At 48.7% G+C, this 27,528-nt stretch overlaps 2 protein-coding genes across 5 annotated transcripts in view; one reads left to right on the forward strand and one right to left on the reverse strand.

Annotated features, from left to right (window-relative positions):
- GPANK1 (G-patch domain and ankyrin repeats 1) overlaps positions 1 to 27,528 on the reverse strand; it is a 37,804-nt gene that overhangs the window by 8,884 nt on the left and 1,392 nt on the right. The gene's annotated exons all lie outside the window — the stretch shown is intronic.
- Positions 1,853 to 26,809, forward strand: LOC115080576 (differentially expressed in FDCP 6 homolog). 4 transcript variants are annotated; one of them, XM_029584814.1, is made up of 10 exons: positions 1,853 to 1,970; positions 10,469 to 10,580; positions 10,975 to 11,037; positions 11,161 to 11,238; positions 12,171 to 12,227; positions 12,531 to 12,590; positions 15,723 to 15,787; positions 19,415 to 19,490; positions 25,449 to 25,492; positions 26,485 to 26,809. In XM_029584814.1, the coding sequence occupies exons 2-10, from the start codon at positions 10,479 to 10,481 to the stop codon at positions 26,669 to 26,671; spliced, it is 732 nt and encodes a 243-aa protein (XP_029440674.1). In that variant the 5' UTR covers positions 1,853 to 1,970; positions 10,469 to 10,478; the 3' UTR covers positions 26,672 to 26,809. The 4 variants fall into 4 exon arrangements, with proteins under 4 accessions (XP_029440674.1, XP_029440675.1, XP_029440676.1 ...); XM_029584815.1 differs by having other exon boundaries at positions 12,174 to 12,227; XM_029584816.1 differs by having other exon boundaries at positions 10,975 to 11,025.

Consider the following 27,528-nt stretch of genomic DNA (forward strand, 5'->3'; position numbering starts at 1 on the left):
ACATGCTCACTGACACATGCACTCTCATATGCTCACAATTCATACCAGCTCAGATAGGTACTCAGTGACTCACTCTCACTCTGCCTCTGAAAAAGTTTAAAAAAAAAAAATCTTTTACTTACACATTGGTGGTCAGGGGGTATTCAGGCAGAGGGCCCCAAAGGAATAGGGCCCAGGTAGGCACCCTGTTGCTGCTCCAGTAGGTAGCGATGATCCCTAATGGTAGTTTTTTGGGGGGGGTTTGTAGCTGCCCCCGCCTGGGAGCAGCGGGAAGGGCTCAGCCCCGTGGAGAGGCAGCCCTGGGAGGTTTGTGGGTTCCTGCTCTGGCAGAGGAGACTCGAGTCCAGGTGAGGGAGGCAGCGGGAGTACTTCCCATTGCCGCGGGGGTGGTAGGGGCGGGAAGGAGAATAGAGAGAGTAGGCCCATGGAGCTGCCTTACCGCTAAGGTCGGGCACAGCTGAGAAACGACATAAAACTGTTGTGTGGGGCCTGATGGCCGCCTCCAGTTGAGCACTCCCGTCTTCGGCCCCGCTCCTGTGGCGGCCCGCGGCAACTGTCTTCGGTCCTGCCGGCAGTCCACAGCAGAGCATGGCTGCGATGGCATGGAAGTCAGAGGAAACGGCCAGTGTCCCCACTGCCGCAGTGCAGTGTGGGGGAGGCGCGCAGGGAGCAGGTCCCAGGCCCATGCTGCCTCTCTGCTGAACATTCAAAGGCAGGCCTTGAGCAGAGAGAAGAGCCTGCTGCGGGATAGTGTTGGGCACAGTGACTCTGCAGGCACGGGGCTGCTGAGACCAACACCAACCACGTGACTAGGCTGCCCAGCCCACAGGGGCATGCCCGAAGCCCCGGTAGGCCAATCCGCCCCGCAAGGCAGAGCATTTTGGTTTTGGCCCTATGGGGGTTGGCGCAGCAGCCTGATGTCCCTAGACATGTGATGCTCAGGCCAGGTGCTCCCCTCTCCTCCCTGCCTTCCCCTCACCCCAACAGTTTCTGAGTCATAGGGTGGCACAGCACTACGGTGCCCTTAGGGCAGTGGTGCCTACGGCGTGGCCACAATGGCTTTAGGCTAGCTACGGCAATGCCAGCCTAGGCAGCATCCCAGGCAATTGCAGAGTGATGGTGGCGGCGCTCTCCTCCAACAGCATCGCTACACCTACAGCCAGATTTCCATGCTCTTTCCCCCTGCAGACCTCTTTTTTTGTCCCCTGTTCTGGTGCTTCTGTCCAGTTGCTTCTCCTGCTGTGGTTGTGCTGAGTCCAAAAAAAGCCTGGGATAAGCACAGAGGATCCCTAGTTGCAAAAAAAAACAAAAAACGAAGGCAAAGACAAAGATCAACTGAGGTCTGTGGCAGTGCACAAAGGAACAAAATTGGATAGAGAAGACAGAGGTCCACATTCAGTGCCACTTAGCTGGCTAAGCGGAGGCAGCTAAATATCTGCCCAGGATCAGTGGCTGCCACGGCTGGAAACTACTTATCCAACTAAGTGGTGACCTGTTGTCAAGTTCTGGTTAGCTGTTAGATAGTTGGCACAGCCGTGCCACTGAATATCCTGGCTAAGTAGCTCATCCAGATAGCAGCTGAATATGGACCTCTCTGTTTCTATATTTCTTAAGCAAATGAATTCCTGGTCTGAAGAAGGAGACAATAAGGCATACTGGATCTCTCTGTGCCCAAGCCTGTGCTGGGTGTCTGATGAGCTCTTTAAAATTAATCCGTACTCCTAAAAGGCAAACTGCATAGTGGGAGCAGAAACATCATTGCTAGAGGCCACATTGTTAGATAGAGTATGACATAAGAAGCAGACTCATCCTACTGTGTGACCAATCCACAGCAGATGCTGAAGGTGACTGCATAGGTGAAGGTCATCAAAGAACAAGTGAGGAACCCACATAAGGAGAAACTCAACTGACTTCTTCAAGTAATGATCAGCCTGTCCCTGGATTACAGCAGAGAAGAAAAGGGCTGCAAGGTAAGCAGCCGAATACATTTTATCCATGGAGTCTGCACCAGCAGGGGTCACGGCTGCAGCAGAACCAATGTATCCCACAGCTCTGTGAAGCTTGAGAAGGGATTGTGATGTATGTTTGTGACCTCAGAGGATGCTAAACTCATTTCACCAACCCTTTCAAGAGAGTATATGAGTATCATGGGGCTGTCACAAAATATAGTTCTAGTTACAATCAGTTACTGTGACATGGGGTTGTACAGCAGAGAGTTCTAGTTACATTCAGGAGCCAGGGTTGCCGTGATGTGGCACTATCACAACACAGCTTTCTACTTACATACAGGGGTTGGGGTTACCAGGATCTGGGGCTGTCACACCAGAGGGTTTTAGTTACCGTACATACAGAGGACCAGTGTTACCATGATAAGGGCCGTCAGAGTAGAGGGATCTCATTACAGACAGGGAACAAGGCCACCATGACTTGGAGTTGTCACAGCAGAGTGTTCCAATTACACACAGGAGCCAGGGTTACTGTGACGTGGGGCTGTGACAGCAGGAATGGTGAAAGAACTTCCTGCCGGATAATTTCTTTTCCTCTAGGACAGGCAGGCCAGTCCACACAAGTGGGTTATGCACTCCTACCAGCAGATGGAGACAAACTGACTTGCTGATGTCACCTCATATAGTCCTGCACAGACATCAGCCTGTCAGCATTTCTGCAAAAAACTGTAGGAAAACCTACTCTCCATACAATTACCAAGTCCCTCACCGACCCGTAAATTCTCATTAGCCTCTGCATATTCACTGGCCTCCTAGTTCTGCCTTCAGCAATGCCCCTGAAAAAGACCAAACAAAACAGGATAGGCCAGACAGCAGCAAGGCAGCCCAGGGCGGGAGTGTGGACTGGCCTACCTGTCCTAGAGGAAAGGAGATTATCAGGCAAATAATTTCACCTTCCTCTTCATTCGGGGAGGCCAGTCCACACAAGCGGGATGTACCAAAGCTATTCCCTGGAAGGGTGAGAGGCTGCCCGAGCTCCCATCAGAGCCGGCCTTGCAAAGGACGCGTTTTTTCTTGCCCCAACATCTAAATGGCTGGCGAAAGCATGCAAGGAAGACCATGTCGCCACTCTACAGATCTCTGCCGGAGACAGCAGGTGCAATTCTATCCAAGACACCACCTGCACTCTGGTAGAATGAGCCCTAGCTTACTGGGGCAAAGGCTTCCCCGCATCCACACAGGCCGCTGTTACCACATCCTTAATCCAATGGGCCACCATGGTGTGCGAAACCGCTTCCCCCTGCTTTACACCGCCATGAAGGAGAAAAAGATGATCAGTTATGCAAAAAGTGTTGGTAACCTTAAGATAGCACAACAGATGCTGACACACATCCAAAGGACGCAAGATGTGAAGTTCTCACATCCAAACCCCTATCCAAAGATGATAATGAAATGGACTGATTCAAGAGAAAATCCCAAACGACCTTTGGCAAGAAGAAAGATACAGTCCTAATCTGCAGTCTGTCTGGGGTAATGACCAAGAAGGGCTCTCAATAAGAGCGAGCCTGCAGTTCCAAACGTTACTTCGCTGAACATATAGTGACAAGGAACACCATCTTCATGATCAGCAAGCACAAGGAAAGCTGCCAAAGAGTACGAAAGGTGCGACCTGCCAGAAAAGCACCAGATTAAAATCCCAAAGTGGTCCCGGTATTCACAACGGCAGTCGAATATGCTCTCAAATCTAGAAACATTGGAGTGCGAGGAGAGAGGACTACCCTGAAAATGTCTTTTTTTGATGAAGAGTTAACATTTGAGTTTCATATTTCTAGTATGATTAAACTACTATTTTTTTAATTGCGAAAACTTCATAGCGTAAGAGGTTTTCTAAGTTTGCAGTATTTCGAACAATGGTGCAGGCGTTAGTATCTCCACTATTTGACCATTGTAATGGGGTGTTGATGGGCCTCTGAGAAAAGTGTGTCTCAGTTTCAGATCACACAGAACAAAGGGCATGCAAAGGTAGTTTTTGCATGCCCTCTACGTATTAGTGATCAAATACAAATTTAAAATCTTGACGTCAATGTTTAAAATCAATCAAGGATTGCATATCAACTATTTAAGTTAGTTTACCATCTTGTCCCTAAGCGGAATCTGCGGTCAGCACAAAGGGCATTGTTTGAGGTTCCAACTTATAAGGTGGCATTTACAGCAAAATATAAGAGCATAAGGCTTGCCATACTGGGTCAGACCAAGGGTCCATCAAGCCCAGCATCCTGTTTCCAACAGTGGCCAAGCCAGGTCACAAGTACCTGGCAGGATCCCAAGTGGTAGAGAGATTCCAAGCTGCTTATCCCAAGAATAAGCAGGGGATTTCTGGAACTCTCCCTTAATAATTGTTAATTAACTTTTCCTCCAGGAACCTGTCCAAACCTTTTTAAACGCAGCTACACTAATAGCTTTTGCAATTTCCAGAGCTTAATTATGTGTTGAGTAAATAAAATATTTTCTCTTATTAGTTTTAAATGTATTACCCAGTACATAAGAACATAAGAAATTGCCATGCTGGGTCAGACCAAGTGTCCATCAAGCCCAGCATCCTGTTTCCAACAGAGGCCAAACCAGGCTACAAGAACCTGGCAAGTACCCAAACACTAAGAAGATCCCATGCTACTGATGCAATTAATAGCAGTGGCTATTCCCTAAGTATAATTGATTAATAGCAGGTAATGGACTTCTCCTCCAAGAACTTATCCAAACCTTTTTTGAACCCAGCTACACTAACTGCACTAACCACATCCTCTGGCAACAAATTCCAGAGCTTTGTGTGTTGAGTGAAAAAGAATTTTCTCCGATTAGTCTGAACTTTTCGAAAGAACAACTGCACCTTTGCATTCCCGCGGCTCGCCATCAGGTCCAAGAAATGCCACCCCCTCCGAGAAACGATGAGTTGAAAGGCCTCATGCACCAGCTCCCATTCTCCTGGGTCCAAGGCGTGACAGCTGAGAATCCACCTAAATATTGTCCACCCCTGCCATATGCGAGACCAACAGTGCCTGAAGATGCTTTTCTCCCCATGGAAACAAGATGTCCATTTCCAGAGAGACCTGTTGGCTCAGAGTTCCCCCTTGATGATTGATATAGGCCATTGCCTTGTCATTGTCCGACATCACTTACTGCTCTCCCGCTCAGCCTGTTCACAAACTCCAAGAATGCCAACCGAATAACTTGAGCCTCCAGTCGATTGATGACAATCAAGAGATTGATCTCTCCTCGGGAGACCATTGTCCCTGTGCCACTAATTCCTGGCAGTGGGTTCCCTAGCCCTAGAGACTCGTATCTATCGTGACCACTATCCAATCGTGAATCTCCAAGTTCACCCTTTTGCTAAGATGATCACTCTGCATCCACCAGAGCAACTTCTGCTTCACCTCCATTGACAGGGAGAGCCATATCCCATACTTTTGGGACCGAGGACTCCACTGGGCCAGCAATGACCTTTTAAGTAGACGCATGTGTGCTCTCTCCCACGGGACCACCTCTAGTGTTGCTGCCACAGAACCCAGCGTTTGCAAATATGTCCACATTATCAGCTGGTCTGTCACCCTCAGGGCCCATATTTGCCCCCCAGAGCTTTTGGATACACTGTTCTAGGAGAAATACTTTGCCCTATGCAGTATCGAACCAGACCCCCAGATACTGCAGAGTATGGGAGGGATGTAACCTGCTCTTGGCCAGATTTACTACCCATCCCAACTCCTGCAGCAACTGAACAGCCCTGCAAGACATTATGTGACTCTTTGCTGTCAACTTGGCCCTAATTAACCAGTCGTCCAGATACAGATGAACTAAGATGCCTTCACTGCAAAGAGCTGCTGCCACCACCACCACCCTTACCTTGGAAAAGGCTCTGGGCACCATAACCAAACTGAACAGCAAGGCTTGAAACTGGTAATGCCGGTCTAGCACCACAAATTGCAAAAAATGCCAATGTTTCTTGCAGATTGGTATATGCAAATAGGCCTCTGTCAGATCAAAGGAAGTGAGAAATGCTCCTTTCTGCACCGCCATAATCACTGACCACAAAGTCTTCTTCCTGAAGTGGGCCACCCGATGAAACTGGTTGACCCTCTCAGATCCAAACTGGGGCAAAAGGAACCCTCCTTTTTGGCAACCACAAAGTAAATGGAATAGTGCTCTGTACCTTCCTGCACCTTTGGAATTGGGCTTCAGCTTTTAATGCAACTAGCTGCTACAATGTGGCCTGTACAGCAGCTCTTTTCTTTAGGGAGCTGTATGGGGAAACCATAAAAGTGTCTGTAAATGGTCTGAAGCTCCAGGGCATAGCCTTTTCTCAACACTCCAGAACCTATTGGTTGGAAGTGATTTGGGTCCATCTCTGATGAAACTGAGAGAGACGTCAGTATATCTCTGGCACTGGAGGATGGACGGCCAAAAGTTAATTGCGAGGAATGGGAAGCTCCAGAATTGGAGTTCCCATCCTTATCAGTATTCTTTGACCAAAAGGCCTGCACCTCCCAAAGAACTGAGATCTCTGGACGAGCGAAACGGTCGAGAGTCACAAAACCACCCTCTAGAGAATGTATTATTTCTTTATTTATTTATTATACCGTCAATCTGTGGACAAGCTAGACGGTGCACAATTAGTCATAAATAGATAAAAAGATACAAACAGTACATAGTAAAAAATACATAGTTAAAATGTAAATCAAATTATAAACAGTGGATTACTTTGCGAACAAAATAAAAAACTAAGGGGGTCATTTTCTATCCCTATCGCACGCGAAAAGGGATCGCTAGATAGGGGCGGCGTCGGGACCGGAAGAGGAGGAGTCGGGGCAGTGTTGGAGCGGATGCGGCGGAAACTTCGCTGGCGGCGATAAGGTAAGACCAGTTATCGCCGCCAGTAGCGCGCCCAATAGCGCCTCCTTTCACAGTAGCGCTATTGGGTGCGAAAGCCGGCAGCGATAACACCGCGGTGGTGCGATCGCTGCCGGCTTTCGCAGGCCCGCCCTCCCCCCGTTGCCGCGGGATTCAATAAGAGGTGCGATCTTAGAAAATCCAGCCCTAAATAACCTAGCAAGAGGTTTGCTAAAAATTAAAAGGAAATAAAATTAAAGTAAAACAGGGTAAAACAAATATCAAATGAAACCAAGTATAACATCGTTAAGCAAGGAAACAGCCTAGTGGAGGATCCAACAAACAAGTCGATCAATTCTCTGCTGCTAATTCATAAGCGTTTTTGAATAGTAGTGTGTTCAGATTTTTTTTTTTTTTTTTTTTAAAGCGTTTCATATCCTTTTGGACTCTAAGTTCATCAGGTAAAGAGTTCCATCATTTGGAGCCTGCAACTGAGAGAGCCCGTTCTCTTACCTCAGATAGATGTGCCGTTCTGATTCATGGTACTGATAAAAGTCCCTTATTGGCTGAACGAAGGTTCCTTTGTGATGTGTGAAGATGCAAAGATGCGTTTAACCATTCAGTATGTTTGTGATTTATAGATTTGAATAAGATACATAGTGTTTTATATTCAATTCTTTGCTTTATAGGTAGCCAGTGCAAATCGATAAGGGTTGGGGTAATGGGGTCAAATTCCCCCCACCCCATAACACTCTTGCGGCTGCGTTCTGGAGAAGCTGCAGTGGTCTTAGATGGACCCCAGGTATTCCAAGAAGTAAAAGCATTACAGTAATCAAGGGTAGAAAAAAGCAAAGATTGTAAAACAGTTCTGAAGTTGTTAAAATCTAACAAGTGCTTAAGCTGCTTTAAAATTTGTAATTTTAAATAACCATCTCTAATTTTCTGTTTTATGTCTCTATTTAATCTAAAATCAGAATCAATTAGAAGATTCAGTCTGCATGAAATCGGTATTAAAATGGATGGTTTTACTAAAATTAGATTTTCTGCTTAACAGAATAAGTTCTGTTTTTTGGTTGTTTAAAATCAATTTCATATGCGACAAAGGTTGTCTAATTGGATCGAGGAGCCAACTTCTTATCCTCTGGCAGTTGTGGAATCTTGGAATCTCCCCGTCGATTCAACATCTTCTCTAACTCGTCTCCGAACAAAAGGCGACCCTTGAAGGGTAACTTCATCAAGTTAGACTTAGAAATGATATCAGATGACCAGTTACACAGCCAGAGCAGGGGCTGGGCCTGCTCTCACCGAAGCCTTCCCCTAGCCACTGTGCGTGCCAAATCATAGCCCACATCAGCTAAGAAGGCGACTCCTGGCTCTCTCTCTCCCAGAGCCTCCTGAGTATCCTGAGACAAATGAAAACTTGTCCGTGTTACATGCAGCAGCAAGCGGAGATCTGCAGATTTCTGGCCACAGCCTCTTCCGATCCTGAGCATCCTTCAGGGCCGCGTCACCTTCTATCGGAGGAGTGGCTCACCACACAAAGGCTTCCACCTCTGGAAAACGAAACTGTTCTCTTGTCTTAGGGTCCAAAGGGTATTTACCCACCAAGGACTGACCCCCTTTAAAGTTAGCCTCTGGAGCACTCCACTCCAAATCAATCGGCTCTTGCACCGCTTCATGGAGAGGGAAAAAACAGGACGCCTTCCGCAAGCTGACCATAATAGGATCTTTCTTCTGCGTCCTAGCCATATCTGGAACTGCTTCCTCACACTCCAGAATCTTTAGCGTCTGAGATCAGCCTGGACAACTCATCCAGGCTCCACATTTGGGGGAATTTCTCTATTCTCCAAAGCCACCTCCCCAATATCTACAGTAGAGGATCCAGGCTCCTCTCAAGAGTCCTCCAAGATACCCCAATCTTCTTCCTCTTCCTCCCAGACCTCCTCTGTCCCTTCTTTTGTGAGTGGAAGAGGGAGGGGCCAAGCATTTTCCACTCTGCAGGGAAGGTGACTACGGACGAGGCCTTCCATGAGACCCTGATTGTGGTGCCTCCTGCCCTTTGGAAAAGGACTGTAGCCCCTTTGAAAACTTCTACCCACGATCGGGCTGAAAGATCCATGCCCGGCATTGGGGGCGGGCAATGCAACCTCTGAATCCACTTCATGGTCACAGGCATCGGTGGAGGAGGGGAGAGCTCCTCTCCCACCAGGGGAGGCTCAGCTGATTTTCCCCACCCCTCAGGAAGCCGCCTCCACCTACTCCTCTAACCATGACTGCGATCCCCCCACAGGGGTAAAGTCTTCCCGAGGCACCTCTCCCTGAGCCTCTATATACCTCTGGCACAAACTGAGGAAAAGTTTAAAGTGCACTGCCCTCATATGGCATGCTACACAAAGCGAGAGTCATTTCCATGGTGCTATGTTGTTTCCTCGCTGCTGCACGCGGTCCTGCCTATTAAATGGTGCCTGCCTGCTTCCTGCCATACAGTAACAAAGCTCTCACTCCTGTGCAGCATGAAATTGTCATCTTTAGCCCTTTCAATCCACCGCTCCCACTATCAGCCCAGAAGTTAGTCTCCATGCCCAAGATCGTGCCGGATCGATGCTGGCCCTTTTGTTTTTTTTTTTAAAGAAAACTTTCTTGGCCAACCGCGCCACAAGAGCTTGCCTAACATCTACGGACCCCAGCGGAGAAGGCGGAAGGAAACAGACAGCAGGATGGAAGCAAGGAAGAAGAAATAAAGGGCTGAGCCCAAGGCTTTCTTACTGCAGCTGGAAGCGAAGTCACTGTCTGCAGAGGGAAAAGCTACCAGCCTTCACCTTGCAACTTCCTCTGAATTGGATACTGCAACAGGATGCTCAGCTGAGGGATGGTGACCCTGCATTCACCTCGGGAGCCCCGTCAGCCAACTTGCCCTATTCCTGGCAGGTCTACATCCACAGGTAAGTATGCTTGTCCACCATCTGCTGGGGATGGAGAATACTGGCAGGCTGATGTCTGTGCAGGACTATAGGAAGTGACATCAGTGAGTCAGTTATCTCTGTCTCCATCTTCTGGTTCGAGTGCATAACCCACTTGTGTGGACTGTCCTGCCTGAATGAAGTGGAAGTCTAGTTACAGATGGGTTGAAGTCAACGTGACATGGGGCTGTCACAGTAGAGAGTTCTAAATACATTCAGAGGCTGGGTTACAACAACATGAGGTTATCACAAAGGACAGCTCTAGTTACATATAGGGGCTAGACAGGGCCGTAACTAGGGATGGGTAAGAGGGGCAGCCATTGAACGTGCAAAGCCTTCGGGGGATGATAAAATAATTGAAATACAAGTGTGTGCTGACAACAGATGAAAAGCCTGGGCAAATACAGCTTTCCTCCTACCATCTGAGTTGGGGGTGAAAGGGAAAGACGATTGGGAATCAGAGTGGAGGGGAGTAGAGGGAAAGAGATGCAGGGATTAGGCTAGGGACAGGTGGGTGCAAATATGCTTGCTAAAATGCTTAGTTGTATCTCTGGGGTAGGGGCTGTCATAGCAGAAAGTTTGAATTATGTACAGGGGCTAAGGGAATGTTCTTGTTAGATTAGAGTCTGGGATAAAGTGATGCTGAGATCTTAAACACCTCAATTGTCCTCTTTTCTGTAGGTCATGAGACATGGAGGAGCATGAGAAAGAGGAAGAGAGGAAGAGGAGGGCAAATTTGCTTGAGAAGAGGAAGAAAGAAATAAGGAGCTTAGAGCAGGAAATAGACTTAATGGTAAGAGGCGCCCAGCAAGGAAGACCCCCATCGTCGTGAAAGGGGAAGCACCGTCAACATGACAGAGATCCCATCTTTGTCACTGGCCATAGAAGAGTCAAATCGTTGTCGCAGGGAGATAGATCCATTATGTATTGCTGGTTTTGCTGTCCATTTTTTTTTGTTAATATAGTGTTTATGTATTTTTGTTCCCCATCTTGTAGCCCCATGGGAAGAGGCGGTTTATAAATTTGAAAAGAAATAAAAGAAATACTGTTGCCATGACAGGGGAGACTGTCCTTTTCGTAGGGTGGACTTCATCGTTGTTGCAAGGGAAGCTCTGTCACAGTGATAGGGAAACTTGGGGAGGCCTTGAATCATCTGAAACCTTTCCCCTTGTTTCCTTTCTTTGCAGCAGAAAGAATGCCAAAAGCTGGAAGAGGAAGGAGAGAAAGCTTATCAACAGGTGAACCAGGGGGTAAGGGTTTCTGAAGAATTGCCCTCAGGCAGAGTGAACATGCCCCAGCCATGAGTTTGTGGATTGTTTTCTGTGTGTGGGGTCCAGCTGCTGACCTACCTTCTCCTGTTCTTTGCATGGCAGATTTACCAGCACACTATATACCAGGAGGCCCTGCAGGCAGACATCAATGCACTGGAAGCAGAGATTGAAGTGCGCAGGGTAAGGACGGGGCCAGGGGCCATAGCATGGGGGTAACAGTGGAGCTGAGTAGAGAGAGGAGGGCCACCCAGTCATCGCTCAACCTCTTCTCCGTTCACTGGCAGAAGTACTGTTAGCCATTGGCAGACCTCTGGTGACCTCACTTCTCGCCGAAGAGAAGACACCTTCTGCCGTCATTTCTATGTTTCTATAGGAGGGTCATCTTTTCACTGCCCACGTCAATGCCAAGTCCATGTGTTCTTTCCCTTTGAAAATGATCCCAGGAAAAGTGCCCGCACTCGTTCCCACCTGCAGATATTCCCCGAGAAAAAATGCGTGCTGACTTCTGAAAAGGGCCAGTGTTGTTACAAACCACCCTGCAGGGGTTCAATTAACACGGTGTGGTTTAAAAACTAATTACATTCAAAAGTATGCCTGCAAGCGCAAACTCCTCTCGCAGGCCCCCCTCTTCACGCTGCGAGTAAAGCAACGTGCGGAGTGGTGCTGCGGGCATAACTTCCTCCGTGCATGGGGCGGGCAGTTCTTTAGAAGCTCAGATCTGGGTAAAGCACAGTTTTACCGGCACAAATGACCTTTAAAATCACTCTGAGAGAGGGTTTCACAGGCCTCGTCCATGGGTACTTTGTACCTGTGGATCTGGTACCTAACTTTTGAAGGGAATGTACAAGCGTACGATCCCTTTGCAAACTGCCTTTTGTGCGGGTAAACTTTCTATGGAAAACAATCCGCTTCAGTTTGAAAAGACAATCTGCACGCTTTCTCTTCCAATCCCCTCCGAAACACTCCCCTGGGAATGCCTCAAAACGATCATTCTGCTCAGGTAAATAGGGGAAGGGAGTCACAGGCATGGCTTTAAGTCTCAGCAGCAGCATTAGCAACCGTCAGGAACCTGGTCTGAGGCTTTTCCCCTTCTTCGTTCTGTGCCTTTCCAGAAGGAGTTGCAGACGAGGCAGGCCATCGTGTTGGACAGGAAGTGGCTCCTTCAAGAGGTATGGTGACCCTTCAGAGAATCCTGATCCCCCGACCCTTGACCACTGCCGGCTCAGGAGTGGAATTTCCCTTTGAAGACATAGGGAAGTCATCTTAGCTGGTAGCGGTAAAGTTTCACATCGAAATGACCCCCCCCAATGGGGAAATGGCCGGGCCTTGGTCTTGTGGTTGCTAGAGAGGGCTCTGGCCACCTCAGCATCTCTCTGCTATGGCACACGCCAACACATTTTCCTCATGAAGGGTCGACTTAGTTTTTGGATGCATTTCTCAGGTGCTTCAACTTTTTTTTTCTGTGGTTTCAGAAAGAACTGGAGATGGAGACCATGGCCAGAAACAGGAAGAACTGTGCCTTGGCAAGAGAGGTGAGTCAGACTTGTTGGCACTGGGAGAGCTCAGAATACAGAGTCCTGCCTCGGATACAATTGCCAGTTGAGTCTTCTGCCCAGCCTTTGGCCCCCCTATCTCTCCGCTGGGGGTGGCTTGTGGGGTAAACTGCTGCTGCTGCCCATTTTCTGGCATTTTGGACAAGTGCGTTACTCCTAGATTCGTATGAATTTACCCCATGGTCACAAGCACAGAGGAGGATTCCTTTTATGTGCACAGAAACCACAAGCACGCATCCATAGCTGCACATATCTAGAAGTAAAGCAGACTTCTTTCTGTGCAAGAATTTTGAGTCACTTCTAATTTTCTTAGAAGATTATGTGATGGTGGCATCGCACCCTCACCAAGGTCTCCCTGTTTTACATCTTGTGGGGGATTTTGCATTTTGACACTCTCCCCATCTTTAGACCATCCCCTTTTTGGGATGGTCTTGCCTTTTATGTACTGGGTGAGCATGCCTAGAAGGGAGAGATCGTATTGACCGAGGAGTTGGGGGTGTTTGTAGCTGAGGAAGGTGTTTTTGGAAGTGGTGTTCCTGGTAGGCCTTAAGCCTCACCAATTGGACATTTTTGGTGGATAGAATGAGATTTTTGGGATCTTGATCAGTTTCCCAGCAGAAGGGCTACTACACCTGGATTTCCAGTTACCTCACCCCTGCAGCCATTTCACAGTGGGGACAGAGATCACTGGGGTAGAAGTTTCTTGGTATCCAGTTTGAAGTAAGGAGGGTGGGGTTTTTTCCCCCCATTTTTCCCCCCTTGCTTATGATTTTGAGAGAGGAGAATCTTCCCACCCTTTAAGGGGTGTTAGTGTTTGAGATAGTTGTGGGTGGATCCTTGGGCGGTGGCAGATGACCACGCCCCCAGGGGAAGATTCCGAGAGGGACCACTGGTCAGGCTCAGGGTATGGAGACAGACACACACTAGTTCTTTTGTTAAACAGTATATGGAACCACTAGAGGTGGCAGTAGTGAGCTGGAATGCCTGGCTGGGCTGTAGTCCCTCAGATACTGGAACAGCGATTCCTGGATGGCTGAGCTGAAGAGAGACTGAGATATAGTGAGTAGGCAGGGGATGCAGAGTTCAGGAACAGAACCTTGATGGTAACACTCACACAATAGTCTTAGAAGCAGCCCAGGAGCTGGAAATGAATTAGGCCCTCGAGGAGCAAGTACCTGGTAACTCACAGGTGTTGTAGGCAGTGAAGACTTCCTGGCAGAAGTGGTATTCAGTAGCAAGTCAGGGAACGTGGGCCCTCGAGGAGCGAGTACCGGTTCCAGACTGCGACCTGAAAAACAAGAGCGAGAGCGAGGCCCCCGAGGAGCAGGTAGCTCTGGTAAAGTCCGAGGAGGCAGAGTAGCAAGGTATGCGGAGAGCGAATCCCATCCGCAGCGATACCTGGAGGAAGCTAGGAATCCTCTGTTCCTTTGCTAACTCGATTAGTTAGCGAATACAGAGACCTTAAGTATCCGGTGAGGATGACGTCCCCCTGAGGTTTGCGCCACTGCTGGAACTTGAGTCGGGGCCGCGCCGCACGCCCTTAGGCTTCTGGGAAACATGGCGGAGTGCAGCGTCTAGCCGGTCCGGGGACGCCTGAGGAGGTCGGCAAGATGACGCAGCGGCAGCCAATCTTCCATCAAGCAAAGAGGGAGTCGCCAAAGAGGTAAGGTGGGCATAGTGGAGACATCGGGCAGCGACGGTTGCAACAAGGGGAGGGCATATTGGACATGTTTCAGATCAAGGGAGAAGAAGAGCTAAGAGGAGGTGCACTATAGACAAGGAAACTTCAGCCCTAGGAGTTATTCTGATTTTTTATGTTAATGAGTTTGTTACCATTTTGGCACGGAGCCTGTTCTTTAAATTGAAGTAAACCTATTTTTGTTGAACACTGCTATTGGACTGCTGGCTATCTTACTCCATGTGACCTCAACTTAGAGAGCTCTCCTTAAAAGAGTACCTGTAAGATTTGTGGACCCTACCAACAGTTGGCGGCCCTGGATGAGAAAGACTGCTCAGGAGCTTCACCTATACCAGCCCCTTTATTCAGTCTACAAAATGGAGAGGGCGACAAGTACAAAGCTGGAAGAAAGGCAGAGCAACACAAATTAAAAGAGTGCCAGTAAGAACCTCTTTAAGTGCTGTTGGGTTGGATTCACTTATTGTGACAGATTCACAGGTGAGCGAGCATATACGCACACAACAAAAATTCCTGTGCACACAACAGAAATTCCAGTGCATACCAACGAAATGCCTGTCTATACAACATAAAAGAGAGTGGTATAGGAAGAGATAATTATGTAAAAAAACCCTGTAATTGCAATCATAATTAGTGAAAAAAACCGTAACAGCATACAATCAATAAAGAGGCAGATATTCAAATGGAAGATAGATGGATAAGTGCTACTTATCTGGCTATCTAGGAGCCACTGAATATCCGGTTAAACTCAGCAGCTGCTAGATAGTCGGATAAGTAACTTATCCGGCTATCTATTTAGCCAGCTAAGATGTGGGCGGGAAATGGGAAGATCAGGGCGGCAATACTTCATGCATATCCAGCACAGCTCTCTGCTTCAATGGCAGGGGAATGAAGAAAAGTGGATCTATATACAGACAACAACTAACAAGGACTGAATTACATAGTCAGGGTAAACAAGCATGGGTGTAGCTTGCTTATTGCAGCGGTTACTATCCCTAACTAATTAAGCTAGATATTTCACTTAGATGCAGTTCCAACACTGCTCTCTACATTAATGGGGGGCGGGGGAAGGGAAACAGAACCAAAAGGTTACTAAGGGCCAAGAGTAAAAGATAAGTATGAGAAAAAAAAAAAAAAAAAAGAGTGCGAAAGCTTGCTGGGCAGACTGGATGGGCCGTTGGTCTTCTTCTGCCGTCATTTCTGTTTCTATATTCAGCTTTAGCTGGATAACTTATCCGACTAAGTTCTGCTCCCAGAAGAGGGCTTTCTTCAGTGCCCCAGGGGAGATTCCCCTTTTTGCTTCTGCCTGGCCCTAGCACCAAATGCTGAATTTTAAATGCCCCAGTTTTTAATATCCTGGTGCATCAAAAACATGATTGTAGTCAGTCAATGGCTGGTTTTGCATTGTCTTCCAGGCCATGCAGGAGGATGTTGAAATCAGAGAGCAAGGTTTGATGCAAGTGAAGCAGCTGTTTGTTCAGTAAGTGTTATTTCAGTATGGTTATAGCACAATGGAATGTGCAGTCAATGAAGATACAAGTATGTAATGCTACAAACAATCACAGATGTTGGTGTTACTACAGCTATCGTCTACAACATTATAATGCTACAGGGTGGAGACATGGACAAATGGTGATCTCTAATGCATAGAGTAATTTATAGGACCGTCATACCAGGTTCAGCAGGCTGACTTATGCTCAAACCTTATAGCACCTGCATTTTAATCATAGGTTCACACATTTATGTGCAATTAAAATGACACTTCTTTGTGTCACTTCCCCAATTTTCCCAACGCAGGACTGTGTTTTCAGTAATTCTTCTTTAGGAGGAAAAGAGGATTACATACCTAAAAATGTTTGTAATCCTCCTGGTAGACCCATTGTGTTCAGTATAAGGATCAGTATTGGAGCATCTATTATAGTAGATCAATTTTTAAAAAATTTGGCTCCATTGACTAGATCACATATGGTAAGGACTAGTCACATATGTTGCGACTTCTAACTGATGTTAGAGATAAGACTCCTGATATGATTCTGGTAACTGTAGATGTACAGTCTTTGTACATCAATATTCCCCAGAAAGAAGGTTTAGATATTATAATATCTGTGCTAGAAACCAGACCCAAGCCTCAGAATATACCAACAGAATTTGTGTTGCAACTAGCAGAAATTGTTTTATGCCAAAATTTTTATTTTGATCAACATTTTTATTTACAGATCTTTGGTACAGCAGTGGGGGCTACAATAGCCCCATATTTGGCAAATGTATATGTTGCTCAATTCAAAAAGCCTGTCTATATACATTGATGTGATTCCATCAGGTTAAGATGTACACAGGTGACATCTTTTGTATTTGGAAAGCATCAATTAAAACATTAGATGAATTTTGGTTTGGTTGAATTCACTGGACAATCATTTTAAATTTACTTTAGAATATAGTTATTAAAAACTAGTTTTTCTGGCTATTACAGTCCAGAAAAGGTGTCCTGGTTGGATGACCACTTTGTTGAACATCCATCAAAAAGGAATAATCTTGTCTTGAAGGTTTGCCTCCTTATATGTTAATGGGTAATTTTCAAAAGGTTTTACATGCGTAAATGAACTTTCTACATGTAAATGAGCTTTTGAAAATTGCCACGATATATGCTGCTTTTATGTGCGTGAATCCTTTTGGTAATTACCCCTTGAAGATGACTCTACAAGTAGGTCACTACCTATCACTTTGTTGTTTACTGAAATTGAGGATTTTAAAGAGCGAGCAAAAGAATTAGCCCAACGGTTTTAGATAGACAAAGCCATAAGGAAAGCAATAAAAGAGCCCCATATGCCAAAAGAGGACTATTATGGCAAGACAGGAATTCCTTGTTGAAATAAGGTGCATGAAATTGCTAGCAGTATACATAAACATTGGCACATTTTTTGTTTTATATCCATTTTTGAGCAATAACCTTGAATTGCTTATTCTTGTGGCAAGACTTGAGATAAGCAGCTTGGAATCTCTCTACCCCTTGGGATCCTGCCAGGTTCTTATGGCCTGGATTGGTCACTGTTGGAATCAGGATACTGGACTTGATGGAATGTTGCTCTAATCCAGTTTGGTAAGTCTTCTGTTCTTATGACTGTGGTTAAATCAGCCTTATCGCCAATTGTGACATGCAGGTCATTGACCCTGTGGAGAGTGCATCTTGTGCTGTCAGATAGTAACTGCACAACACTGGAAATATCCAGGCATGCAATAATTATATTAGTTAAGGCAAAATTCAGACTGTAAGTCACCTTTTGTGATACGTGATCAACTGCCCATGCCCAAAAGTTTATATAGGACGAACGAGCTATTAAAACATGTTTGAACACAAAAGCTGCATCACTACAGTCTTAGAGCAAGCAACCTTATCTTCACTTCCGGGAATACACTAAAAAAATGATTTTGTATAAGCGCATTTGTACAATATGCCAAAGGTTTGGATATCAACTTGCCAATGTATACAGATGTGGACTGTTGCCCTGTCAGTAATTTGTATATTTTTACTGTTATTTGTAGATATTTTTGATAAAATTTGTCTCTTGTCCCCCAAAGAAGAATTACTCGAAACCCAGTCATGTATCGGGGAAATTGGGGAAGTGACAAAAAGATAAGTGTCATTTTAACTGCATATGACAATAAAATTGTGAACCTAGGATTAAAATGCAGGTGCTATATGTAAGTCGGCCAGTTAAGCTTGATATGATGGTCCTATAGATTACAGAAGAAGATCTTTGCATGTATATGCAATCTTGCTACCTATACTGGCCTCTGTTTTTGGATCCCTGAACATGTCAAGTTATAGCCATGCAAAATTGTGGAACATGCCTAGTGATGTTCATAACCCTGTGAAAGTACGAAACACACCCAGATGGCAGATGGTGACATTACTGGGTAAATCTGTCATGTTAAATATCGATATGCAAATGTCTTCCAAAAAAGAAGCATTGAACAATTTGACAACAACCTAAGAATTGGCTTGCTGGGTCAGATCAAGGTCCATCAATAGTAACAGTAAATCATGCTAGATAAAGCCCCAAAATGGCCCATTCAGTCTGCTTGGGTGGTAGCTGCTCTGTTAAAGGTAGTATCCTATCACATGTATACTTTTCTAACAAACAAAGGAAGGCATGTTCCTTAATCTTCTTGTGCTTTGGATTCTGGTTATCCCCTTGGATAAATTTGACAGGAATGTTCACTTTTATTTCATTTTTTTTAATATTCTGCCGTTCAGCCACTTCAAAGTGGATTACATTCAAGCACTGTAGCTATTTCCCTGTCCCCAGAGCGTTTACACTCTAAGGGCCAGGTTCAGTAAGGCTTTTCTTCCATTTTGTGTCTATGGGGAAAACCCTTAGTGAATCAGGTACTAAGTTTGTACCTGAGGCAATGGAGGGTGAAGTGACTTGCCCAAGGGCACAAGGAGCAGCAGTGGGATTTGAATCCCTTGATTTGTAGCCCACTGCCCTGACCACTAGGCTACGCCTCCACTCTTGGTGCTTCTCTAGGAGACTCTCCTACCAAATTTCAGCCACTATAATCACAGAGAGGGCCCCTGAATCAGACAGTGACATCAATTGGCACTTTGCACTGACGAAACATGCTGGAAAATGGAATAAAATAGTGTGGCTGTCACGTTGATCAATTTGGATACATAGCAGTAATTGTCAAACAAGTTGTAGGTGAGACCTTTTTATTGGATTACTGTAATACATTTTTTTTACTTTCAATGGCTACACACTCTTCATGAGGTTAAAAAAAAAACACAAAGCAAAAAATGTTCATGTTTCCTCAAATTATTCAGGGAACCTTTTTTTGAAGAAAAATTTAAAGTACATTTTGTTTCTAGTGTGGCTTTTGCAGACTCTGAAAAGCAGAAATGTATTTGGGGGATTTTTTTTCTTTGAATTTCATCCAGATCTGCTAGAGGCAGTTGACAAATTCCCCCCACTGATTCAGGTGAAATTCAAATATCTCGACAAGCTCAAAGCAAGCCAAAGTACACCTGGATCAAGTTTGACTGAACTGTTGTTTTAAGCGTATTAGCCATGTAATGGTACCCACAGCAAGCTGTATCCTTCCTCAGGAGGCTACTTCAGAGAAAGGAGACCTTCCGGCAAGAATCTCCGCTGACTCCCAGCTCAGAGGAGGCAATAAATGAGGTGAGAATAGCTGGGGAACTTGGTGAGCCTGTAGCCCTGACCAGCACAGACCTCCTGGTGTCTCAGGGAGAGAGTTGGGCACACGGCTCCACTCCACTGCTACCCCTCTCGCCTCAGTGCTGAGACTGCCCCAGGCACACTGCGTCACCTCTGCTCCTCTTCTGTGAGTGCTGATAGACTCCTGAGTACAATTGTACCTGGGAGTCTACTCCAAACATAGCCCTCCAAGCCTTAGTGCTGAAAACCTCTCCCAGGTATACTCTCCCACTTCTGTCCTCCATAAGAAAATTATTCCTTACCTGCTAATTTTCATTCCTGTAGTACCATGATCAGTCCAGACAGTGGGTTATGTCCCCAATCCAGCAGATGGAGTCAGCACAAACTTTGAAGGGGCGTCACCATATATACTACTACCCCCTCTGCAGGAGTTCAGTATCGAGTATATCAAAGCCAGAGTAGAAAAACCAAACCCCCTTAGTGGATCAAGTTTATATGAACCGGCAATAAGCCTTGTAACTTTAGTAACGAACTGCAAACGTCCTACCAATGGGTAGGAAGCTGCGAAAACAGCATGCCAACTTGTAGGGAGCTGTGAAAAAAACAGTGAAAACTGAAAAGTCGTGAAAGAAATATAACACTACCGTACCGTAGAGAAGAGCTGAGCAGGATTAAAAAACCAAAACGCGGTGGGCATCTGGACTGATCCATGGTACTACAGGAACGAAAATTAGCAGGTAAGGAATAATTTTCTTTTCCCTGTACGTACCTGGATCAGTCCAGACAGTGGGATGTACCCAAGCTTCCCTAAATAGGGTGGGGTCCTGCAAGGCCTGCTCGGAGAACCTGCTCGCCAAAGTGTCCAGAGACCGAAGAGGCGAGGTGCAGACTATAGTGCCTCAAGAACGTGTGTAACGATTTCCAGGTGGCTGCTCTACAGATTTCTTGAGAGGAGACCGAACGAGCCTCCGCCCAGGAAGCCGCCTGAGAACACGCGACAATGCCGGGTGGGGGAGTCCGCCCCGCCCCAATGTAGGAAGCGGCAATGCCGGCCTTCAGCCATCTGGCAATGGTCGCCTTCGAGGCCTGAGACCCCTTCTTAGGACCGGACCAAAGTACGAAGAGATGGTCAGAAATCCGGAACTCATTTGTAGCCTCCAGATAGAGGTGCAGAGTGCGCTTGACATCCAAGAGACGGAGAGACTTCGGCTCTGAGGAAGAGAAGGACGGCAATTCCACCGTCTGGTTCACATGGAATGCAGACACCACCTTCGGAAGGAAAGAGGGAACGGTGCGGAGCGAAACTCCGGAGTCGGAGAAGCGGAGATAAGGCTCCCTACACGACAGAGCCTGCAGCTCCGAGATGCGTCGAGCGGAACAGATGGCCACAAGGAAGACAGTCTTGAGGGTGAGATCCTTAATCGTTGCACTGTGCAGTGGCTCGAACGGTGGTCCCGACAGGGAGCGAAGCACAAGGTTGAGACTCCAGGAGGGACAAGGGTCCCGTAACGGAGGCCGCAAATGCTTGACACCCTTGAGGAAACGAGCGATGTCCGGGTGCTGTAGGAGAGAACCCCCATCGCGCAACAGCGAACCAAGGGCGGCCACCTGAACCCGTAGTGAATTATAGGCAAGCCCTTTGTCCACCCCCGCTTGTAGAAACTGAAGGATCTGAGGGACAGAAGCCTTTGCGGGACTCGTGTCCTGGCTGGTACACCACAGCTTGAAAACCTTCTAGACTCGAACATAGGCCACCGACGATGTCTTCCGTGCCAGCAGCAGCGTTGATACTACCGCCTCCCAAAAGCCAGGCCGCAAGACAGAAGAGTTCTGCCTGATCGAAAAATACCGGCCCCTGATGTAAGAGACGGGGGAGGTGCCCCATTCTGATTGGCCCGATCACCAGCTGTAGCAGATCCACAAACCAAGGCCGCCTGGGCCATTCCGGGGCAACGAAAATCATGGTCCCCTGATGGCCTTCTATCCTGCAGAGCATCCTGCCCACCAGGGGCCACGGTGGAAATGCGTAGAGTAGAAGATGTGGCGGCCACGGGAGGACCAGAGCATCCACTCCCTCCGCGCCACGCTCTCCGGCGACTGAAGAAGCGTGGAGCCTTGGCGTTGAGAGCAGATTCCATCAGATCCAAGTGGGGGGCCCCCCACCGATGGACGAGAAGTTGCATCGCTTCGTCGGAAAGAGACCACTCTCCGGGGTCCAGCAGTGGCGACTGAGGAAGTCCGCCTGGATATCCACCCCGGCGATGTGCGAGGCCGCTAGCCGGACGAGATGACGCTCTGCCCATTGCATCAGCAGCGCCGCCTTGAGCGCGACCTGCGGGCTGCGCGTGCCTCCTTGGCGGTTGATGTAGGCCACGGTGGTAGCGTTGTCCGATAGGATTCTGACCTCCCGGTTCCGAAGAAGCGGCAGGAAATGTCGCAGAGCTAGTCTGACCGCTCTGGTTTCCAGACGGTTGATTGACCACTTCGCCTCCACCGCGGACCATGTCCCCTGCGTGGCGCTTCGATCGCAGACTGCCCCCCAGCCTACTAGACTGGCATCGGTGGTTACCACCACCCAATTTGGAAGATCGAGGGACATGCCGCGGGCCAGGTTCAACGGATCCAACCACCAGCCCAGACTGTCCCTGGCATTCTGCGGGAGCGGGAGGATCATCTGGTAGTCCTGCGAAATCGGTTTCCAACGGGAGAGGAGCGCCCTCTGTAAGGGCCTGAGGTGCGCAAATGCCCAAGGGACCATGTCGATGGTGGAGCCCATCACTCCCAGGAGCTGCAGGTAGTCCCAGGAGGTGGGATCTGGTAATGCAGAGAACTGCTGTATGTGATCCCGCAAGGAGTGCGCCTTGTCCTGACGTAGGAAGACTTTGCCCAGTCAGGTGTCGAAGGTCGCCCCCAAAAAATCCAAGCGCTGCGAGGGCTCGAGGGAGCTCTTGGAGAAGTTCACCACCCAGCCCAGGGAATGCAGGAACTGTACTACCCTGGCCACCGCTGCTTGTCCGTGGGTGAAAGACTTCGCTCGGATGAGCCAATCATCCAGATAAGGATGGACCAGAATGCCCTCCTTCCGAAGGGCGGCAGCCACGACTACCATGATCTTGGTGAAAGTGCGTGGTGCCGTCGCCAATCCGAACGGGAGAGCGATGAACTGGAAGTGCTGGTCCAGGATCTTGAACCGGAGGAGATGGTGATTGTCCGGGTGGATGGGGATGTGCAGGTAGGCCTCCGTGAGATCCAGGGAGGCGAGGAACTCCCCCCGATGTACCACCGCAGTCACAGACCACAGCGTTTCCATGCGAAACCGGACAACTCTGAGGGACTTGTTGACTTCCTTTAGGTCCAAGATGGGCCGGAAGGATCAGTCCTTCTTGGGCACTACGAAGTAGATGGAATAGTGGCCCGAGCCCACCTCTCCGAAGGGCACGGGCGCAATAGCGCCTATCTCCTGAAGCCTGTCTAGCGTCAGCTGCACCGCTCTTCTCTTGGGAGCCGAGCCACAGGGGGAGAAGATGAACCTTCCCTTCGGGGGGCGGACAAATTCCAATGCGTAGCCGTGTTATGGTGTCCAAGACCCACTGGTCCGAGGTGATCTGCGCCCACTCCTTGTAGAAAAGCGCCAGCCGACCCCCAATCCTGGGGACGGCGGAGTGGGCGAGCCTGACATCATTGTGAGGCCTTAGGAGAGGCGGTGCGCGCGGGCCTACGACCGCGAAAGGAACGTGACCAGGGCTGAGACCTGGAGGCGGAGGGCCGGGAGCCAGACAGCCTGTAGCTCTTGTAGCGCCGTGGCTCTGGTCCGGGAAGAGGCATACGCTCTAGAAGGACGATATCTATCCTCCGGCAGACGATGAACAGCGTTTTCCCCCAGAGACTTGATGATCTGATCCAGATCCTCCCCGAAGAGGAACTTACCCCTGAATGGCAGGGAGCCCAGACTCGACTTAGAGGACATATCCGCCGCCCAGTTGCAAAGCCACAGCAGTCGTGCCACCACTACCGAAACCATGGATCTTGCCAGGACCCGAAACAGGTCGTACGAGGCATCCGCCCCGTACGCCACCGCAGCTTCTAGCCTATCTGCCTGGGCGGCCTCATCGGCTGGCAGATCCTGAGACGTGAGAAGTTGTTGCACCCAGAGAAGGCTCGCCCTCTGGGCAAGCGAACTGCACATCACTGCTCGCATACCCAGTGCGGAGACCTCGAAGACCCTCTTAAGAAAAACTTCCAACTTGCGATCTTGCGTATCCCGTAAGGCCGCTCCTCCCGTCACTGGTATAGTCGTCCTCTTCATGACCGCCGACACCGCGGAGTCCACTTTTGGTACCTTGATGAGATCCAGGAAATCCTCCGGTAGTGGATACAGCTTTTCCATGGCACGGCCGACCTTCAGGGAAGCCTCCGGGGTATCCCATTCCCTAGTGAGAAGCTGCAGGAACGATTCGTGGATGGGAAACGCTTGGGCCCTCGGCCGAAGGGCTGCTAGGACTGGATCCCCCTTCGAAAAAGTGACGACCGTGGGCGCTACTGGAGCGGGCGGATCCGGCGGAGGGTCCAGATCTAATTCCTGAATCAGCGGGATAAGGTCATCCAGCTCTTCCCTCTGGAAGAGGCGCAGCGTGCGCGGGTCGTCCCCCTCAGGCGCGGAGTCCCCTTGGCCCAAGTCCGGAAGATCAGGCCCAGTATCTGCTGGGCCTGACACCGCTCCCACAGACCCGGAAGAGGGCCGGGCCCGGGCTGGAGGGTGCGGGTGAGGGGCCCCCGCTCCTGCCGGGGCGGGCCTGTGAAGAGGGCGACGTCCGTGGTATCTTGGCAGGGGGAGGTCCTGCAGGAGCATCTAACCCCTGTAGGTATGCCGTGTGCATAAGAAGAATAAACTCCGGGGAGAATCCTGGTCTGCCCGAGGGGGCTCTGGGGGAGGGAGAAGCCGTTGGACCCTGCCCCTGCGGGCCTTGTTCCGGCAGCAAGGTCGGGGGAGAAACCTCCGCAGATTCCCTGTCCTCCAGCGCTGCCTGAGTCCCCTCAGGGCGCTGGGAATGCAAAATGGCCGCCGTTCCTGCCAGGAATGGGGGCGGGGCCGGCCCGCGCCTCCCGGGCAAACATGAAACAAATTCAGCGAGGGACTGCGAGGTGCCTTCCCCCCTGGGAAGGCACCGTGCGCAGATGCCCTCGCGGGAAATCCGCGACCCCGGTTCGCCGCAGGCTGAGCAATGCGACGGCCGCGGCATCGGGATCGCCGTGAAAAATAAAGCCGGCAGCACAAAATGAATAAATCAAGCCTCGAGGGGGCCGCGAAAAAGATCGCAGCGGGGGGCCCGGTCAGCCTGCACTGCCCGCCGGAAGAAAAAGCCGTGGGGGGGCCTTCCCGGCCTCACGACCCGCCGAGGAAATCCTCCCCGTTTGACCCAGCAGCCCACGAGGAGCTGCAAGATGGCCGCCGACAAGGGAGCAAGTGCGGAGAGGCCGGCTCCACCGGCATCCGCGAGGCACCGGAGCTGTGAAAGAAAAAACACAATCTAAAACAAGAGAGTCTACAACTTACCCCGGCGCAGTCTGCAAGGTCACAGCAGAGAGAGAGCAAACAAACACAGAAGGCAAGTCACGCCTCCCCAAAAACTGGAAACCTTTTTTTTAAGCAAAAAACTTGATCCAAAGTGAAGTAGGCAAGAGCCAGAGGGAAAGAAAGAAAGGGAAAGAATATCCTACACCAATTGGGAGAAACCCTGATTCTCCTACTCGCATCTGCTGGAGTCAGAAGATACTGAACTCCTGCAGAGGGGGTAGTAGTATATATGGTGACGCCCCCTCAAAGTTTGTGCTGACTCCATCTGCTGGATTGGGGACATAACCCACTGTCTGGACTGATCCAGGTACGTACAGGGAATATGAGATATTGTTTAGGATAATACATTCTCTGAGTTGTTTATTCATTCATATCATTTTCTGCAGGCTAGAAAACGGTACAAAAAGTCAAAAAAGAAAGAACTGATAAGGTAGGTTGGACCTTGTTTTGCTGAGATGAGGACTAAGAAAGATGGGAATCATGAGAGAGCACAATGTAGCCAGACGTAGAGAGGGGAGCAAGAAAGTGAATGATTTGCAACTTCAGCTGAATGGGAGGTGCACAGCATAAAATTAGTGGGGAGGATGCAGAAGCATAGCCTGCCCGGAGGGGTTTAAGGGAGCACAGCACAGAGGGCATGAGTAGCACAGACAGAGTACAGCGAGACGTGTTCAGAGAGGGGGAAGCGGGAAAGGGAGGAGAATCATGAGCGCACAGAGAGGGGAATGCAAGAGTACACAGGAGGAATATCACGAAGAACAGCAAGCAAACGGAGGGTGCCCAGGACAGAGAGCGAGGGCATGAGTGAGCACAGGCAGTGGAAGTGTGAGGAAGTACAGCACAGCAAGATGGGGTGTGAGGGAACCCTAAGAGGATAACTTTCAAAGACCTGCGCGTGCACATGGCTGCGTACAGATCTACCCCAGTGTTTTATAACCTAAGCATAGCCAAGTGGTGCCCAGCAGGTCTCCACCTGTATTTTTATTTCTCACTTTAAAAATATATGTGGGGAGATTTTACACGCGTTTATGCATGTAATCAGCAGAGCTTCCAACATGTGCACGTCGACCAGTTTGCCCAGTCCTCGGGAGACTCCTGGCTTTTCAGCCTGAACTCCCTCCACTTCACGCAGACCACCCACCCAGACAGTGTTTCAGAATTAAAGACGTTTACTATTACGTCACATAAGAAGCAGGCGCACATGCGAGTAAACCACCAAATCTATATGTGTCTCGATTTCTTGAAAATTAGCATCTTATATGCATGTTGGTACTGCCCCTTTTTTACATGCATAAATTTACATGCAACCCCTTACTTATGCATATTTGAGCTTTATAAATAGCATATACGCTAATTTTTCCATGTGCAACCCACCCCTGAAAGCCCATTTTCTCCTCCCTTTTTCTATTCTTGCTCTTTCAGACTGCTGCTTTCTCTTCTGGTACATATCATTCTGCTTCTGGTAAAGAAGATGCTGCAGGTTTTGATGAGAGTCCTGCTTGTCTCCATATTTTGCTACATTTCCTTTGAAGACCCCAAGCTTCCTGTAGTGGCCCTATGGCACTTCCTGTTGGCACAGATTGATAGCTCCAGCCCCACGCCAGTATGAACTCATTCCACACCATCTGCAATGGTCCACAATCTTCTCTCTTCCTGTTAAATATCTTTTTTTTATCTCCATGTGAAATAAACATTACAGTACATGCCAGACAAACCTCTTCTGTGGCAGGATTAGGGACCTGGAGGAGAGAGAGACTGTGACAGACACATCCAGATACCTCAAAGGTAAGAGTAATGCAGAAGTCACAATGATTTTTCAATGGCAAGACATTACAGAACGAGGAGTTCATGCTATGAGACTGGAAAGGGATATATTCAGGAGTAATGTAAGGAAACATTTCTTCCCAGAAAAGGTGATGGATGCATAGAGGGGCACCCCAGTGGAAGTGTTTTCAGCAGGGGGGGGGGGGGGAGGGAACAAGGGGTAAAACCTGGGACAGACAGAAAGCATCCCTAGTGGTGGTGGAATGAGGGCCGAAACTTGAGATGGGCCTCCTATGCTTCTCCCACTGGAGGACATATAGCAAAGTGTAGTGAGTGGGTTCAACGGATTGATCCATTGAGTCCCCACAAGAGGGACTCAATGGATCAATCTAGAGTTTCATGTAGTGACCTGAGAGAAGAGTCTGGACAGAGTGTGAGTGTGAAGCTGGAAGAGAGAGGAAGTTAATCTCTTGTCTCCTTGCCTGCAGGGGATTGCCGGAAGTGTTCCAAAGAGCGCCACTCTGGCGGTGCACTATGCTGTGTGTTCCTGTGGGCAGGACCATTGGAAGGAGCAGGCGAGATGGGCTACTGTCTGGGGCGCCAGACCCTGAGGGCACCAGTGCACCCTTTGAGGTGGTGGTGTGTCGGCGCACCATGTCGCCACTGCTGCTGTACAGTTACACATTTAGGAAAGAAAGGCTA

Source organism: Rhinatrema bivittatum, chromosome 19, assembly GCF_901001135.1.
Source record: "Rhinatrema bivittatum chromosome 19, aRhiBiv1.1, whole genome shotgun sequence".
Lineage (NCBI taxonomy): Eukaryota > Metazoa > Chordata > Amphibia > Gymnophiona > Rhinatrematidae > Rhinatrema > Rhinatrema bivittatum.